The 17,428-nt window shown below is 43.6% G+C and overlaps 1 protein-coding gene and 1 long non-coding RNA gene across 5 annotated transcripts in view; one reads left to right on the top strand and one right to left on the bottom strand.

The window, feature by feature from the left end:
- CACNA2D3 (calcium voltage-gated channel auxiliary subunit alpha2delta 3) overlaps positions 1-17,428 on the top strand; it is an 824,202-nt gene that overhangs the window by 611,531 nt on the left and 195,243 nt on the right. For all 4 annotated transcript variants that reach the window (XR_011426865.1, XM_070237387.1, XM_070237386.1 and 1 more), the window contains 3 exons: positions 4,405-4,476; positions 5,782-5,862; positions 15,298-15,372. Coding sequence is in view for 3 of the 4 variants with exons in the window: in XM_070237387.1 (XP_070093488.1) it covers positions 4,405-4,476; positions 5,782-5,862; positions 15,298-15,372 (228 nt within the window). In the remaining variant the exon portion in view is untranslated. The remainder of the gene's footprint in view (positions 1-4,404; positions 4,477-5,781; positions 5,863-15,297; positions 15,373-17,428) is intronic.
- Positions 4,114-11,036, bottom strand: LOC138918032 (uncharacterized). Its single transcript, XR_011426867.1, has 2 exons — positions 10,905-11,036; positions 4,114-9,739 (listed from the first exon to the last, which is right to left on the bottom strand). It is a non-coding gene; the product is annotated as an uncharacterized lncRNA (long non-coding RNA).

The raw sequence follows: 17,428 nt of genomic DNA, 5'->3' as shown, positions 1-17,428 counted from the left end.
CTGCCAGCTCTTCTCTCTCTGCCTCATGAGCTTTTCTGTCTCCCCTGCTGGACTTGGGGTCCAAGGGGGTAAGACCTATGTCTCATTCCTAGTTGTCTTCCTAACACATGGCGCAGAACTTGGCTCATAGCTGATGCTCAAGGAATGTTTATCAGGGGAATCAGTGAATAACAATGACTAGACCAACAGCAAAATTGATAGACCCCGAATTTAGTGCTGTCATCCTATGTGGGACCACACCCTAAAGCTGTCTGCATTGCCGGCTAGTCCATTGGTGGGAAACTAATCAAGCATTGAGAACAGAGGCCTGGCATTGCTGCATGTACCTCGCACATGGATCCAAATGCATATTCACATGAGCCCACATGCATGATTAACTTGGGAAGCTGACAGGAAGCAGTCAATCTGTTGAGCAAGTTTGTGTTTTATAAACCAGATGTTCAGTATTATTATTCATCATTTCCTTTGATACCAGAACAGTCTCCATTATGTAGCATAGGAAATGAAGGATATGGAATAATATACACTTATTATACAATAAAGCACCACAACCAAGCGTTTCAGAGGCCTGTTCAAAGCCTGGGCAAGTGTAATTGAATGGCAGTTCATTTTAGGATTCCCACTTGGACTTAAGTTAATGGGATTTTGCCCAGATGGACAATGGTGACCCCCCTCTCCCATTCCTACCCTTTGGAAAATGAATGTTGACTCTACGTCTGCGTTTTTCTTGGAAGCCACGTGTATGAATCATAAGCAGCATTCTTGCCTCAGCAGCCGCTACAGGTTAGGGGGCCATGGAAAAGCAGGGACCCCCTTGTGTGTGGGGACAGAGGGTGTCTGGCCGTGGTTGGCTGCATAACTTCTGCTTGGTGGTCTGGAAAAAAACTTCTGCCACTGGCTGCTATTTCCTATGGCAGGAGTACAAAATGCCTTTCAATCATAAAGTGCTTACAGTGCAAATTAACTTTCAAATTGATGTTCCTTCTCCATGAAATGTTTAAGATTCACAGCACCCAGACCTGTGGATACTAGGAAACATAGAGCTGCTTGGTGCAGAAGAGCATCTTAATGTTGTCCAAGTGATATTTCCGGGGTCTTGCCAGCCCTCATGGCCATACTGATGAGCTGGTGTACATTAGGAAGGCTACAGGTGAGGGTTCTGGCCAAGTCAGTCCAAATCTGGAAGAGAACTGCCACTAGGAGAGGGGTGTGTAAGCTCATAGCATAGTGCCCTGACAGAGCTCACCATTTTTCCTTTGTTTACTGGCGGCTGGTTACAAATGAGTGGTTTCAGTACAAATGCAATATTATGGGGATTTTTTTTTTAAGTAATGATGCAGTAATTACATTTGGAATTAGCCCCTGAGTGAAGTTGATACTATATTCTGGCTTAACATTTGGAAGTTAGTTTCCTATGATCTTGTGTTTGTGCCAGGATAATTACCAGTGATTTATAACTAATTTTTACTGGTTGCAGGAAAAAAACTTCATTTCTCATTATTGTCAATGGTATGTTTTTATTTCATCCATGATACATGTTGGCATTGCTTGAAATTTTGATTTGACTTGCAAAGTGGAAGTTGCCCAGGGTTATGGATCAGCTCACATCAGTTTTCTGTATAGCATTAAGGATTAATCAAGTAGTCAGAATATGGGAAGAGTTCTGGTTCTAAGATGTTCACCATGGGTTGGTTCTGCTTGTGGAAATGGCCTTGCATGCCCCCAATGGTGGCCATAGTATACTTTAAATATTTTTAGTAAGATGTTGGAACTACATTTCCATAAACTGTTATATGTTGGTTAACTTGGTTCCTGGCAACAATAACTGCCAACTTCATTTCATAGTTAATATTATTTGGTTATTAATATTATGATAAAGTAAGTTTGTTTACTGACTCTAATACCCAAATTAGACTGCCCCAAATAATGTATGTGATTATCATGTGTATAAGTCAGGGCTCTTTAGAAAAAAGAACCATAGGAGACAAATATAGATATAGATATATAGATACAAACACATAGGATAGAGATATATATTTGAAGAGAGAGATTTAAGTAATTGCCTCACACAATTGTGAGGGCTTGTAAGTCTGAAATCTGTAAGGTAGGTTGCAGGTTGGAAATTCCAGCAAGAGTTGTTGTTACAGTCCTGAGACCAAAGGCAGTCTGAAAACAGAATTCCTTTTTCCTTGGGGATCTGTTTTTTCCCTTAAGGTCTTCAACTGATTGGATGAGGCCCACCCCCTTATGGAGGGTAATCTGCTTTATCAAAGTCTACTGATTAAATGTTAATCACAACTAAAAAATGCCTTCACAGCAACATCTTGACTGGTGTTTGATCAAACAACTTGGCATCTTGGCCTGGCCAAGCTGACACATAAAATTAACCATCGCACCATGAATTCCCAGTCCTTGAGGGACCATGAGATTCTTGCCTCGTCTTACTTGTCATGGAGGGGATATAGCATCATCTTGATATAGATGTAAAACTAGGGGCTGGCCCGGTGGCACAGCAGTTAAGCTCGCACATTCTGCTTCAGCGGCCCAGGGTTCGCCGGTTCAGATCCCTGGTGTGGACATGGCACTGCTGGGTGAGCTATGCTGTGGCAGGCATCCCACATAAAAAAAAAAAGTAGAGGAAGATAGGCATGGATGTTAGCTCAGGGCCAGTCTTCCTCAGCAAAAAGAGGAGGATTGGCAGCAAATGTTAGCTCAGGGCTAATCTTCCTCAAAAAAACAAACAACAAAAGCTAATAAAAACATGGCCGCCTTGATGCCTGTTAGGAGTTACTCCCAAAATCTGTGAACTTCTCTTTAAGTACCATGATTATTGATGGATATGAAGTGGAAAGGATTGCCCTATAACAATGCTTCTTGAATTTTAATATGCATGCTAATTATTAAAATAAAGATTCAGAGGGTCTGGAGTGTGGGGCTTGGGATTATGCATTTCTGATGCACTCAGGGCTGCAGGTGCTGCTGTTCTGTGTACCACATTACCAGGAGTCATGCCCTAGAGCTTGAAGAATCCATTGGAAGAAAAGATTGGTGGAAGATGGACTGTCTTTAATGACTTTTTACTCAAGAGGCAAGCCAGTCCATGGGGGCTTCAAAGATTTAGATTTTAGGATCTTCTCTTTATAATACCTTTTCCCAAGAAGACTGAGGGAGCAGTACTTGATTTTTCTATGGAAATAAAGTAGTGCCAAAACATCAGAAAACACTCTAGACTGAAGATAGTGGATTCTCATCACAGATTGCTTCATTTGAGACTTGAATGGGCAATGAAACCAGGAAGTATCCCTCTCCCACTAGACTTGCCAGGCCAATTTTGGTGTCTATCAGCAGTGCCACATGCCTTGATCTCATTTTGGATGCTGCTATGGTCTAGCTGTGTGACTCACAAGGCAGGGAGAGGAAACTAACATCCTTTGAGCATCTTCATATGCCAGGTGCCATACTAGGCAGTTTCACATTCTATCTTCATGGCAACAATGCTGGGGAAAAATTGGCATTGTTTTATATGAGGATATGAAGGCTTAGCTTATGCAGTTAATAAAGATTCAAAGCTGAGAATTAGAACCAGATTTGTCTCAAACTAAAGCCCACTGTGGTCTAGGACTCTGTTTCCCCATTCATTATTGGGGCAGAGAAGGGGTTCCTGCTGTCTCCCAACACTGTGCGAAAAGCAAATGTGATGGAGGGTCTCGGTGCATCTCTATGCAAGTCAAAGGGTTACAGAAGAGTACCACGTGCCATACTTCAAGGTCGTTCTTCCAGGAGACATGTTTAGCTTCTTAGCGGTGATTTTAGGGATCAGATGCCGAGTTATTTTTTTTATTTTGTTTTTGTTTTGTTTGTTTTCCATCTGGGACTGGCATGCAGAGATCTGTAGAGGTCCAAAAAGGCCTTGACTCAGCTACCTTGGGGAGAATAAGTGCTTCCAGATTCCATTGTTTCCAGCAAGGCAATTCATAAAACCCCTTACACTCATGCTTTCTGATCTTCAATTTTCAGATTAAGGAGAAGCATTAATATTTCACATATTGAACATAAATGTCTGCAAAGTAAAATAGTAAAATCAATCTGCGGTAATAAAATAAAACGAATCACTAAGATCCAAACAAGGCTTTATTTGAACCAAAATGGCTGAATGCGGTGAACAGATCAGCTGGCATGACTGATGGTGGCCGACTTTGTTTCTCCTGCCTGGGGCTGGGATCCTCATCTGCTAATCAAGAGGGAGGGACATTGCCCTCCGTCCTAGGCTAAAGGCTTGAGTGGGCACTGGTCCATTCCCAATGGCCCCTGGTCAGGAAAGGATGAGACGGTCAAGGGGGATGGCCTCCAGCACTGTGGTTTCTAGATCATTCTCAGGTAACTGGCCTTTCTCTCTCTATCCAGCTTGCTGATGATCAGGGCCTTGTCCTCATGACCACGGTCGCCATGCCCGTGTTTAGTAAGCAGAATGAAACCGTGAGTACAGTGGCTGTGCCTCCTGCTTGATGACAGGAACACTGTTTTCTCAGACCCCCTCTGACTCAAGCTCTAGTGACCTTTATTGATTTATTTGCTTATTCTAAGGATAGGGGGCATGTAATTTTTCCTCACTTTTAATCCTGCTGTCAGAATGATGAAATCAAGAATAGATGAGAGGAATTCAAGCCAGTATCATTTTATAGTATGCAACACTTTTCCAAAATTGAAGTGTTAATTGAGCAAAGGGAGGAAAACTGCAGAAAGAATTCTTGATTGTGGTGGGATGTCCTTTCTCTTATTTATAGTTACCAGCCTTGTATTAGTTTCCTCTGGCTGTAGTAAACAAAGTGCCACAGATGAGGTGGCTTGAAATAATAGAAATTTATTCTCACAGTTCCAGACACTAGAAGTCCAAAATCAAGGCATCGGCAGGTCCATGCTTCCCCTGAAGGCTCTGGGAAGAATCCTTCCTTGCCTCTTCCAGTGGCCCCAGACGTTCCTTGGTTTGTGATAGGGTAACTCCAATCTCTCCCTCAGTTTTCACATGGCCTTCTTCTCTCACGTGTCTGTCTGTCTTCTCCTTGTCTTATAAAGACACCAGCCATTGGATATAAGGCCCATCCTAAATCCAAGATGATTTCACCTTGAGATCCTCAACGTATTACATCTGCAAAGACCTTATTTCCAAATAGGGTCACAGTCTGAGGTTCTGGGTGCCCTTGAATTTGAGGGAGACAATGGACAGTAGCAATGTGTATCTTCTTCTGGAAAGCATTTCTGACATGAAACTTCTGGAAAGTTGCAGCACATCACGTTGACCCCGGAAAAGTGGGACACCAGAAGCCTATTCCTTCACCTTCATCCTTGGTTCCAACTTGCTGCTATAAATGTTAGGGTTTCATGTCTTTCTCTGGCTATTCAGTCTCTCTCTCCCCCAGGCACCAGATGGCAGTGTAAATTGAGAAAGTGGTTAACATGCCAAGTCTTTCCTGTAGAAAGCTTCCATGAGAGAAACTGATTAATGATCACAGTCGTTAGCTTCTTCACATCAATTCTTGATTCTCAGGAGAGAAGGATTGTTTGGCCTCAGAAGCTACCCTTCTTGTCATCAGTATTTTGGGGCGGGGGTGGGGGGTGGGTAGAAGAGTGTCCCTCTTGGAGATCTGGGTTAATCTTCAATCTCTATCTGCTTGGAGAAGGCACCAGACAGTGATCTACGGTGTGTGGCTTCTCACGAGGTTCTATTTCTTCTACCAAATTAACTTACTATTGTTGCTCTTGTTTAATGTTTGTTTTCAACAGAGATCAAAAGGCATTCTTCTGGGCGTGGTTGGCACAGATGTCCCAGTGAAAGAACTTCTGAAGACCATTCCCAAATACAAGGTAACATGTCTCCTGACTAATAGCCAAGGGCCAAATGTCCAAGATAATTTCACAGCCTCCCACAGTGACGATGAAAACAGGAAGTAAAGAGGCTCGTCTCCTCTCTTTCTGTTGGTAGAAAAGTAATAGTCCGTGCAGGTCTAAGTAGGTCTGTGCATCCTACCCGGGTTTGTGTGGGCCCGTGGAAGTCTACACACATCTAGGTGGGTCTACATAGGTAATGTCTCTGATGGTCTTCTAAGCCAGTTCTAACTCACCCAGTTGAGAACCCTCTAAAATCTGTTACTTCTTAACAGGAACCCAATGAGGCACAAAGAAAAATGGTCTCTGACTCTATTAAATGGGTATTTTCTCTATCTTGGAAGGTGCCAGGGTACAAATTAATATTCCTTTCCTAATGCTAAATTAAAATCCATGGCACTGAGAGAATTGTAAGTTTTGTTTTTTTAAGTCTTGGGGTAATTGATGGGTAGAGTAGGTAATTTTAGAAGAAAGAAGATAGAGCAGGCCTTAATAGGCCACTGCTTTGGGAGTTTAGAACAACATAAGGGGCATTGTAAGGTATGGCTCCTTGGAAAAGGAACATGAGATTGAAAGGATTCAGAAAGGAGGGTGGAAATGCTAGAACCCAGCTCTGCATGTGAGGCCAGCTTTGCAAAAGGGAGAGAGAGAGGTCATGCTTTCCCCTCTATCTGGCTCACACTGTATTCCTAGCACTCTGCTCCCAGCACTACTCCTTCAATTTATTTAGTTCTCCTATATTTGGGGACAGAGAAACTGTCATGGGCCATCCCAGTGCCACCCACAGCTAGGCCTAACCCTGTTTCCATGAGAACAAGCATCCCAAGTTCCACGTGACTTCCCTGTGGTCTGTCTGGGGCCAGGTGGGCATAACATGAGCACCAGCCCGAAGCTGACAGACCACAGTGCTGCCTGGGCTGCTTGCAGAGGGATGGCAAGTAGCTCCGAAGGTGATGTGGTGGCAGTAGCCATTTTGGCATCCATAGGGATGACATTAATTGGTATTTATGTTCTCTGGCTGCTTGAGATCTGCTGATGTGGTAAATAAGTACTTTAATGAAATCAGAGCAACAGACATACCAGGAGCCTGGTTTCCACCAAAGTCAGGTTTCCTACTCCCCTTCCTTCTGAGCAGTGTTGTCCACGTCAGCCTTTTGCTTACCACCCTCATAATGCATTGCCTTGTCCTTAAGCCACCTGCACAGTTACCGAACAGGTCTGTTTAAATTTAAATTGACTTGCTATTTTTCTTCATCATCTCCTCTGACCTCGGCCTGAACAGTCACATGTGAAATGATAAGTTGAGATGTGATCATTATATTTTTCTGATACACGGGTTAGCCGGAGGAGTGACATGATCAGGTTCTACTTTTAGAAAGATGGCCCAGAGAGTGCTTGAACCCATGCAGAAAACTCTCACCTGTTCCCTAGTGGGGATCCTCATAAAGCAAATGAAAAGGTGGGGAGACAGTCCCCTTAAGCCCTGTCACAGCCGTGCAGAACTGCCCCAGAGCCGTTGCAATGTGTGTGTTGAGCACGGGAGTGCGGGAGGGTGGAAAGCAGCCCCTGCTCCCTGATAAGAGGGGTTCAATGGACCAACGTGTTGCCCCTGACTGCACAAGGGTTGAAATTACACCCATCCCCTCTTCCTCCAGCACCGAGCAGACTGGCTCTCCCATCTCCATTTTGGGCCCGCTCGTAGATTGACGAGGACTCCCTCTGTCCCCATCTGGAGGGAGTCCAGGAATCTGAGATTGTTGGCGGGCTGGCAGGGCCCCGTTCCTTGCCACCTCCTTCCCTCATGTGCTGAGCCTGATTCATCACAGTTGCGAGAAGCCCATGGGCCTTCCTGGGCCTCAGCAGGAGAAAGGCAGTGGTTAGTGCTCTGGAGGCAGACACACCTGGGGTCCAGGCTCCATCCTGAGGAGCTGGGTGTGGACAAGTCCCTCAAATCCTTAGTTCCCTTTCTGCCCAGTGGTGATAACAATAGAACCGGTTTATAGATTTAATGAAGTGTTGACCCTTATCATTAATTGGGAGCAATGGTAATGCACTGGTCAAGAGGACAAGTGTGACCCGTGGCCTCCTGGTACCTACAGTCCTCTTCCACAGGGGATGCTGCCTGCATAGAGCTGTTGACAGCTTTCCCATGCCAGGTTCAGGCACCTGTGGGCTTCCCGTCCTCTGAACCTTTGCTAACCTAGAATGCCTAACAGAACGATGGGCTGACTGAATGACTGACCAGGCAACCACACGCTGGGACCCTCTACCACCTTTAAAAATGGGGTTTTTCAAGAGTTTTGAAAGACATGGGGAAAGGCTTATGATACAAGGATATGTGCATTAGGCAGTATTCTTAAGTTTGACGACAAGGACAGGCCCATCTTTTGACAAGCGGTTGGGATAAGAGCAAGGGAATGGATCAGCCATTCCCCAGGCAAACTCTTATCCATGCCAGTCACTGAACGGACAGCTGTAGCCAAAATGATCAGGTCACTCCTAGAGGGTTGGATACAAAATGAGAGGTGCAGAAAACAGCTGTTTGAAAAGCATCATTCTGTGGTACAAGACAGGGTGCCTCACGGTGTAATATTAACAGATGACGTTGGCCGAGTACTCAGGCACTGTGCACAGTGGGTTACCCACATCATGTTACCAAACCCTCCTCAGATAAATGCAGTGCTGCTGTATCCATTCTGCTCATAGGAGACTCAGTTTCACAGGGCTCAGGGCCACATAAGGAGGAAGAGGTGAAGGCGATTTGAGCCAGGTCCATGTAACTCCTAGGCTTAGGTGCTTAGGACAGATCTCAGCTGTGCCCATACTATGCATGACGTGGTACCCTGTTCATGCACCATCTGTACCATTAACTACTTAATACTTCATTTGTAAATCAACTCAGACCTTTCTTCACTTAACTACATTTTTACAGGAAACACCATCACTATTTAAAAAGAAAAGCCAGTGTCATTTGCCATTATGGAAGATAATTGTAAAAAGAAACTCATAAAAACAAAATAATAGTACTAAATGATTACTTGATAATCTAAGGTTCTGAACTTAAGGTCTGTTCTCACTCTCTTTTTTTTTAAGGTAGTATTAAAGGCAAGTGTTAAGGAAACTTTCTTTTTGATGTAATTGGAAGGATGAAAGGAGTTTTTTTTTTTTAAAAGATTGGCACCTGAGCTAACAACTGTTGCCAATCTTTTTTTTTTTTCCTTCTGCTTTTTCTCCCCAAATCCCCCCAGTACATGGTTGTATATTTTAGTTGTGGATCCTTCTAGTTGTAGCATGTGGGATGCTGTCTCAGCATGGCCTGATGTGTGGCACCATGTCCGCGCCCAGGATCCGAACCTGTGAGACCCTGGGCCGCCGAGGTGGAGCACGCGAACTTAACCACTCAACCATGGGGCCGGCCCCTGAAAGGAGTTTTAAAGGAGCTGACTCTCACTAGTGCTTCTGGCTAATAAGTTTAATGCCAGGCCCATATGCCACCTAAAATTGTCTTCCTCTACACTCTGTTTTTCCTAAGAAAGCCAAACAGTCCATGGGAAGATGATGGGGGCTGAGGAGTGAGGGTCATGAAGGATTGTTCAGTCTGGGGTGGTGGGTACCCCTGCCTTCTGGGGCTCCCCTCAACCCTGGATTAGCATCATCACTGCCATCCATAAGCCCCTGCTGCACCTCCACCTGTCGGCCCAGGCTTCTCAGAGACCCCTGAGGGTTTGGCTCTTCCCAGCACTTCCTGTCTGGTCCTTAGTACCTGCTCTACCGGTGGAAAAGGAAACTTCTTCAACAAGCCCGGATGTCTGTTTCCATATGCTGATGCCTTTAGGTGATCCAGTTAGAAAGCCACCTGCACAACAAAAGGAAATGAACTTTGAGCTAAAATCAGGTGTCCAGGCTCAGAAAAGGTGGCCTCCTTAGCAAAAGAACTCTCCTATTCTGGTTTATTGAGATGACAAAGGCCCTTCTCCCTCCTGCCACCCTGGGGCCCTGATGACCAGCTTCATCCACCACCAAAGGCTTTTACAGTTGGAGTTAAGTGTCCAGAGGCATGAGAGGACTTCTGGTTGATCCCGCCTTTTTTAAATTTTTTGAGAAATCTCTGTATTGTTTTCCCTACTGGCTGCACCATACTGGCAGCAGTGCTGGAAACTGTGTAGCTGCCCAGGGACTGAAAGTCAAGGGGATGAGGAAGGAATTCAAGGCCCTAAAGACAGTGGACTATACTTGTATTCAAATCCCCAGACCTAGACACCCAGAATTGCTGGCACACTCTTTAAGGAAGAACCTTCCACATTTAGAGAATGCTTCCAAACAATTCTTAAGCCTCTTATTTCATATGAAAAGATGTAGAAACCCAGGACAGGGCCACTTTTTGATATATGCCCAGTAAATCAGGAAAGTATGAACATAATGTGGAACTGATAGCAATTACCCTGTGAGTCTGTTTCTCAAAGATTCTGCTACCAGGCAATGTGCTAAGCTCTTTATAGTATTATCTCACTTAATAATAGGTAGACACTGCTATTATGCCCATTTTACAGCTAAAGAAACTGAGGCACAGAAAGTTTAAATATCTCACCAAGCCTCACAATTAGCAAGCCATGATTTTAGCTGCTATTACCCCAAAGCCATTAGGAAAATAAGTGACAATAATAACAGTAATAGTTAAAATATTAGGAATAATAGTAATATTAAAATAAAATGAAACAAAAATCACTTATTGAACTTTTTACTGTGAGTTTGGTAAAAGCGTTTTATACGTGCTATTCCCATTGAACCCTGATTATGCTTCCAGGAAGTGGGCACCTCTTGGCCCAGTTTTAGTTAAGGATACTTGAAATAATTTTCTCAACATAAGTCAGCTAGTAAAAGATGAATGAAACAAAGTGTAACAAGCGAATAGAGAAAGATCAGCTACAGAAAATGAACCATCAGTGCCTGAAATATAGGCACTTCTGTTTTACGTTTTCCCGAGAGTCAGGTTGGGAACCGGAGACACAGGTATGACATACCTTAACCTCAGTCATCCCTCCTCTGGTGCCCACACAGAGCCTTGGGAAGAGGTGTGCCGTCAGCCAGGGCCGGCCATGGCCGGACGAGCCTTTCTGGTTCAGGAGGGGAGCACGCCAGGGAGCAGAGTGTGGCTCAGACCTTTCCCTCCTGATTAACACCTTGTAAAGATGAGTCAGCTCTTGGCTCTTGGGGTTTTCCCAGAAGATAGAATTCTTTCTTTTCCCTTAGCTTCATAGATTTTCCCACAAGCAATCAGACTTCCTGTAATTTTTATTAAGAATTCCAGACACCCCAGCAATAATTTCCAGACACCACAGCCTCTGTTTAACGTAACGAGCCATTTTATAATTAGGTTCACTTCATTAGCCCAAAGTCTCTACGCTTGGAAGGGAAGCGCCTCCTTCCCTTCCCTGTTAGACCTCGAGGCTCCTGGCCTCCCGGAGAGCCTGATTCAGGAGGAGGGCCCCTTTGGCAGCCCCAAGTGCTAGGAGGCCTCGTGTCTGCTCTGTTCTCTGTTACTCCACGGCACTGCACATTAGAATGGACAGGAAGACTGGCTCTATTTCGGATGAAACAAAAATTAGAGATTTCATCAGTATATTGATTTGTGGCCAAAACCAAATGTTGGACATTGTCATAGTATAAGCTTTGGGTTTTCTGAGAGATTCATCCACTGAACGTGTTTTGAGATTTGCCCAGAGTTTCTCTTCTTACATCTACATTGGGTTGTATCCGTATGCCACCAGCAACCAACAGCACATTCTGATGTTACTTTCTCAGACTGTTCTCCTGGGAAGGATTTTAGCCAGACAGTTCCGGAATGTGGGGAAGACTTTCTCTGGCACAGCCTTGAGAAGGACTAACTAGGCACCTGCCATAGCAAACCAGCTTCTCCTTTTCAGCTCATTTCTTATATTTACTTTAGTTCAGACTTTAAAGATGAACTAGATAATATTTGGGTAAAGTGATAAATGTCTTAAATATACACAAAGCTTTACTGGAGCACCTGCCATGTGCTGACATGATGCTAGGGACTACACAGGTCAAAGATGAGCGAGTTGGTTCCTTCCGCACGAAGAATACAATCTGATGGGAGAGGTACTGCCTTATCTAGAATGAGGCAGAGGAAGGAAAGAGAAGCAGCTGCAGTTGAGATGCAGGAAAGAAGGTATAGCATTTTCATGCATTAGGGCAAAAGTGGTCATGGAAAAATTCTCAGGGTTTTATGGAAATCTGCAATGGAAAGGAGGGAGCAACGGGGAGAGTCAGGACAGACTTTTTGTAGGAGGCGATCCTGAGGCTGAGCTTACAGCATGAGTGAGAATTAGCCAAGGGGAGATGGGAAGGGTGGTGCTCTCGGCAACTGGCACTCGGTGAGTAAAGGTCTGGTGGGAAGAGAAAACTGAAGTGGAGTTGTTGTGGCTGCCATGTGCCCTGAAAGGCAGTGAGTGAAAGTAGGTGGGGCTGAGTACTTAGGTACTGGGGCCAGCCCCCAGAGAGACCTAATGGACAGGACCATGGATTTTATCTTACACATGAAAGAGGCCTTTAGTGGGTTTTACACAGGAGAGCAGCAGGGTCAGCGTTACCTTTGACTTTGATCAATCTGGAGGATGACTTTGTTAGGGCCAAGCTTTGAGGCAGGAAGAGCAGTTAGGACCATTGTGGAACTCTGTTCCATTAAATCTCCATGGATGGTAGAGTGGGGAAGCAGAGTTTAATCTGAGTAATTTGTGGAAGAAAAATTAGTGAATACTTGGCTCAAGAAGTTGAGGATGAAAGAGAGAAAGAAGTCTAAGGATGATGCTCTAGTTTCTAACTTAGGAGTCTGGGTGGGTGGTAGTGGCACTGATGGAGAGAGAGAAGAATGGGAAGAGCAGCCCTAAGTTGAGGTGCCATGTTGGGCTGGGTGAATCTGAGGCACCTGAGGGAAGTCCAAATAGAGGGACCGACACACACTTGGGGACTTGGATTAGCCACTGAGGGGAGAGGCCAAAGCTGGAGCACAGATCTGGAGATGAGCAGCACCCAGGCAGTTGCTGATACTTTTGAGGAAGAGAGAGTAAGATAGACAAGGGGCAGGAGGGATATAAACTCAGGGAAACGAGTGCTTGAGGGTAGGTGGAGGATGAGGATACTATGAAAAGGAGGAAACCCTGGAGTATGGGGCCTGGAAGCTGAGGGAGTAGAGTGTCAAGGAGGAGGGGGAAGTCAGCTAATACAGGCAGGAGAATTCGAGAGAGACCTCTCCAAGGGTTTGGCAGTTAGGAGGCCACAGGCAATTGCAGAGAAAGGAGTTCTGATGGCATCTAGGTGGGGGGGTGATATGGCCACGGCAGATTCTGGTAGGCTGAGGCATAGATGGGCAACAAGGAAGCAGAGATTGCAGTTGAACAATGAGTGGAGGACCCTGAGTGGGAAGGTCAGCTCAGCCTCTGCATGCCAGAGGAGGAAGCAAAGTTTGGGTTAGCTTTGTAGGATCTGTGCTCAAGTCAGTTTCTTTGATTGTTTCCCCGCTTCCTGCTTTTCCTCTTTCTCCTTTCCCTACTCCTCTTCCCTCCATCCCCATCGCCATATATTTTTAACCACATAGTATAACCTTGGCCATCATGGAACTTATATTCTGGTGGGGAGGCAAGCATTAAATAACAAAGCCTTGACTGATGCCTTGATTATTTATAATCAACCTCACAAATAATTGATTATTATCATTTTGATAAGTGCTGTACCAGAAAAGTAGAGGGCATTAAGGGAGCATAACCAGGGAGCTCTATCTTCTTTTGAGCATTACTTCCTGCAAGCAAACCAAGAACAGAAGTAATGTGTATTAGAAGGCACTGAATATATTAGCTGACTATAAAATATCATTTGTTTGGTCTAATTTTGAGTTCGAATTTCCAGTCAAATACCACTTTTGCCTTTAATGGAAAAAGTGAAACTTTCTAAGTCCTTTTTGACCCCTCCAGTCCGTATTAAACTGGGACATAATAATGATAATTAATGCAGTGTTGACTGTGTCTGACATTTTTCCAAGGGACAAGATGAAAGAGACGATATTCATCTCAAAGGATAGGAAATCTCTGGTTTATCTTTCACAGCATAATGAAATATACTTTTATCATTAGAGTCAAGTAGAATCTTATTAAGACTTGCCGTGCAAGGTAACTCCAGGAGAAAATGTCTGTTGCCCTTGACTACCACGTGCATATTTGCTTTATGTAATGCAAGGAAACTTTTAATTGCCGGTGTTAAATTCTCTGAAGTTAATTTCACATCACCTTGACGTTAAGCTAACAAGCAGACGGGGTCATTCTTGGTTTGTAAATTCTGTTGTCTGGATCATTTAATAGTATCATATTCAAGAACATGAGCGGCAGACAATTTTAAAGAAAAGTAGCAGTGAGAGCTCAGAACTGTGAAATAACTCATCGGAAAAAAAAAGAGGATTTTTTTTCTTCTCCCCTTTCACTGCTCTGGCAAAAGTGGGTTACATTTTCTTTCTTCAGAGAGAGAGATCAGTATGGGTTTTATGCCAGAGGCCATTTAATACATGAATGATTTGTAGGTAAATTTATTGTAGCCAATGGGTGCAGTCAACTGTGTAATAGAAATATTGTCAAAAAGCCGGGATTATTATTTAAATAAGTGCAGTGTTAAATTTGATTACATACTTTTTAAAGCTAATAAAACATTTCATTGCTCTCAAACTATTTCCCATAGTCCCATTTAGTCAGAAAACATAAATTAAGTGAGGCCCTGCATAGAAAATTACCCAGGCTTTGTGTCGATGGAAGCATGCATGGAAAAGCTTGGCAGCCTCACAATTTAAAGACGAAAGAATATAAAAGGGGTTGGCAGGCTCCTATATGGGCTGGTGGGGACACTTTCATCCTTGAAGAATTATGGAAAATGACTGCCTAGGAGAGCGCATGCTTGAGATGGCCCCTATGGGTGTAGAATTGTAGGCAGCCTAGATGTGAGTCCAAGTGAGGCCCCCCCTTTCTTTATCACAGAGAGAGAAGACACCCAGGTGGATAAAATCCTGTTCGCTTGGACTTAGACTCTTTCCAGAAACATTGGCCACTTTCTTTTTTTTTTTTTAAATGTAATTGTTTTCATTTAAAATAAATCAGAGTAAGGCCTTTGGATGCCAACGTGGGGATGTGACATTTTAAATTGTGCTATTTGCTGAGCTTATCCTGTGACAGGTCTTCATTTCCAACCAAATGTCAAGGATCAGCGTCTTGCATTCATTTTAATGAAATATTGTGCTGATAAGGGTTATGAATGCCAAGTTTAAGCTGTAAATTACTAAATGTCGGGCTGCTTTATGCTTCGTGAGTTCACTAGGGAGCAAGCTAATGAAGGTTTCTTTCTCACTTCTTCCTACAGTTAGGGATTCACGGTTATGCCTTTGCAATCACAAATAATGGATATATCCTGACGCATCCAGAACTCAGACCACTGGTAAGAGAAGTACTTAGTTCTGTGTTTCTCCTTTTATGATTTTAAAAGATTTTCTTTAGTTCCACAGTGATGACGCTTTACAGCAGTTTTCACTTTAAAAGCTCAATTCGTAGTATTTTCTACTAAAGCTTGTTTTAATAGTTTATAACTAGTATTTTGACTTACAATATATAAATAATGTAGGATAAATGTATTTACTATCATGCTTTTATATATAAATCCATATATATCTATATGCGTTTATTTCACATCTGCCAATATATGGAAAAAGTTTTTACTCTAGACAGCTTGAAACACATCATAATGGGTACCTTTATGTAACAAATAGTCTCTCACACTCCAACCTGAGACCCCCTTATTTCAAGTTACATTTGATAGAACCTATTAGTCACAGGATCCCTGGAAATTCATTACGGTGGGATTTGCCCCCAAATTGCATTGCCTAAGCCAGTGCCTCCTGCGTCGAAGGTATTCAACAATACCTTTTTTGTTTAACTGGAACAATTGAGATTTTCTCTATTTCCTACTTAAGCCATATCCAGTAGCATTGTTTGGTGACCTGACGTGTAAACCATTTTTGTCTAGCATCGTTTTCACTTTCTCTGAAGTGAGTGGGGTTGGGCCAAGTCCAGGAGAGCCCAGGGTATCATTGTCTACCCTGATCCCTGGGGAGAAGCTGCCTGGAGCATTGTGTTAAGGAGGATTCTGAGGGCAGCCAGGCTTGTTGGATAGGAGGCCCTGGTCCATTGGTAGTGTCTTCTGTGGACTCTGGAGGAGCATTGGGAGTGAGGGCCATGCATTTGCTATTCCTGGACTAGTCACAATCTGTTGAGAGAAGGACTCCCTTTGGGTTTGTGTGTGTTTAGCTAATTCTAAAGAAGATACAAAAGTATAAATAGTAATAGAGTAATGTTTGCCTTTGAAAGTTAAGAAAGTGTAGGTCATTTCCTATGGCAATCTAGACACATAGACACATTTTCACATGTACGCATCCACCCACCCCCCGTGTCTTTTTCCCTTTCATCAAAATTTAAAAAATGGTGGCGCTGCCTGCTATAGAAAGTTTATTGGTGAAGCATTGTGGGGACCAGTTTGCTTCTTGCTTGAATCATTGTTTAGGAAAAGTTCCGGTTTGAGCTTCATCACCATCCTACTTGCTGTAATCACCTTGGTATTAAGGGAGTCATGGCTGCATCATGTGGATCCCACATGCAGGCTTTAAGATGGTACTTACGGTAATGTTTGATTTCGAAAACCTTTTTATCAGAAAAATATTGAGTTAACTGATTAGCTAATTGCAAATGTAACTCAGAATTACTGAAAAATCTGATTGAAAAGTCTACTAACTTTTTAAGGATATTTATATCTAAAAACATTTAAGTCTAAAAAGCTTAGTGCATTACCCATTTTCAATCTGCCCGGTTGGGGGTGGTGGGAGTTACGTGTTTGGTGTGGCCGAGGGTGAGTTCCCAGTGCTTATTTATTCCAAGTTGGAGTGGAACAGAGTAAATGAAACAATCAAACCTGGATCTTTTGCCAGTGAATGAATTAGCTTTCTATTTATCAGCTTTTAAAGAAGGATGAAATGGAACCAGATGTCGGAAGTCACTAAGGTACCCTCCCTCTCTTTGCAGCAGTGGGTATGAGTAGCTCTCATCTGCATGGTCAACTTACAACCTTTTTCTGGTCTTTTGTATTGTCTAGTCATGTGGCAAATGACCTGTTTGCAAATAGTCCATCAGATGCACTTTCCAGAGCTGTAGCGACTGAGAGGGCAGCCGAAGGGTTCTTAGAGAAGCAGGCCAAGCAGTCAGCACTGATCATCTCCTGACAGTGCAAATACTCACAAACACAAGTTGTCTCTGTTCTTCTCACTGTTGAAACACTGCACTGAATGATTTCACCAAAAGTGGTAGCCAGGGTCAAGTTCCCATAAATGGGATGGCCCAAGCAAATGTGCCATATCTCACTTGTGAGAACCCAAACCAGATGAACCATTTTGCAATCGATCCATGATAAGAACATAAGGAATGGCTAGGCCAATGGGCATGTATCC

This window comes from Equus caballus, chromosome 16 (assembly GCF_041296265.1).
Source record: "Equus caballus isolate H_3958 breed thoroughbred chromosome 16, TB-T2T, whole genome shotgun sequence".
NCBI classification, from domain to species: domain Eukaryota; kingdom Metazoa; phylum Chordata; class Mammalia; order Perissodactyla; family Equidae; genus Equus; species Equus caballus.
The sequence above is the reverse complement of the archived record's forward strand: the minus strand, read 5'-3'. Positions and strand labels throughout refer to the sequence as shown.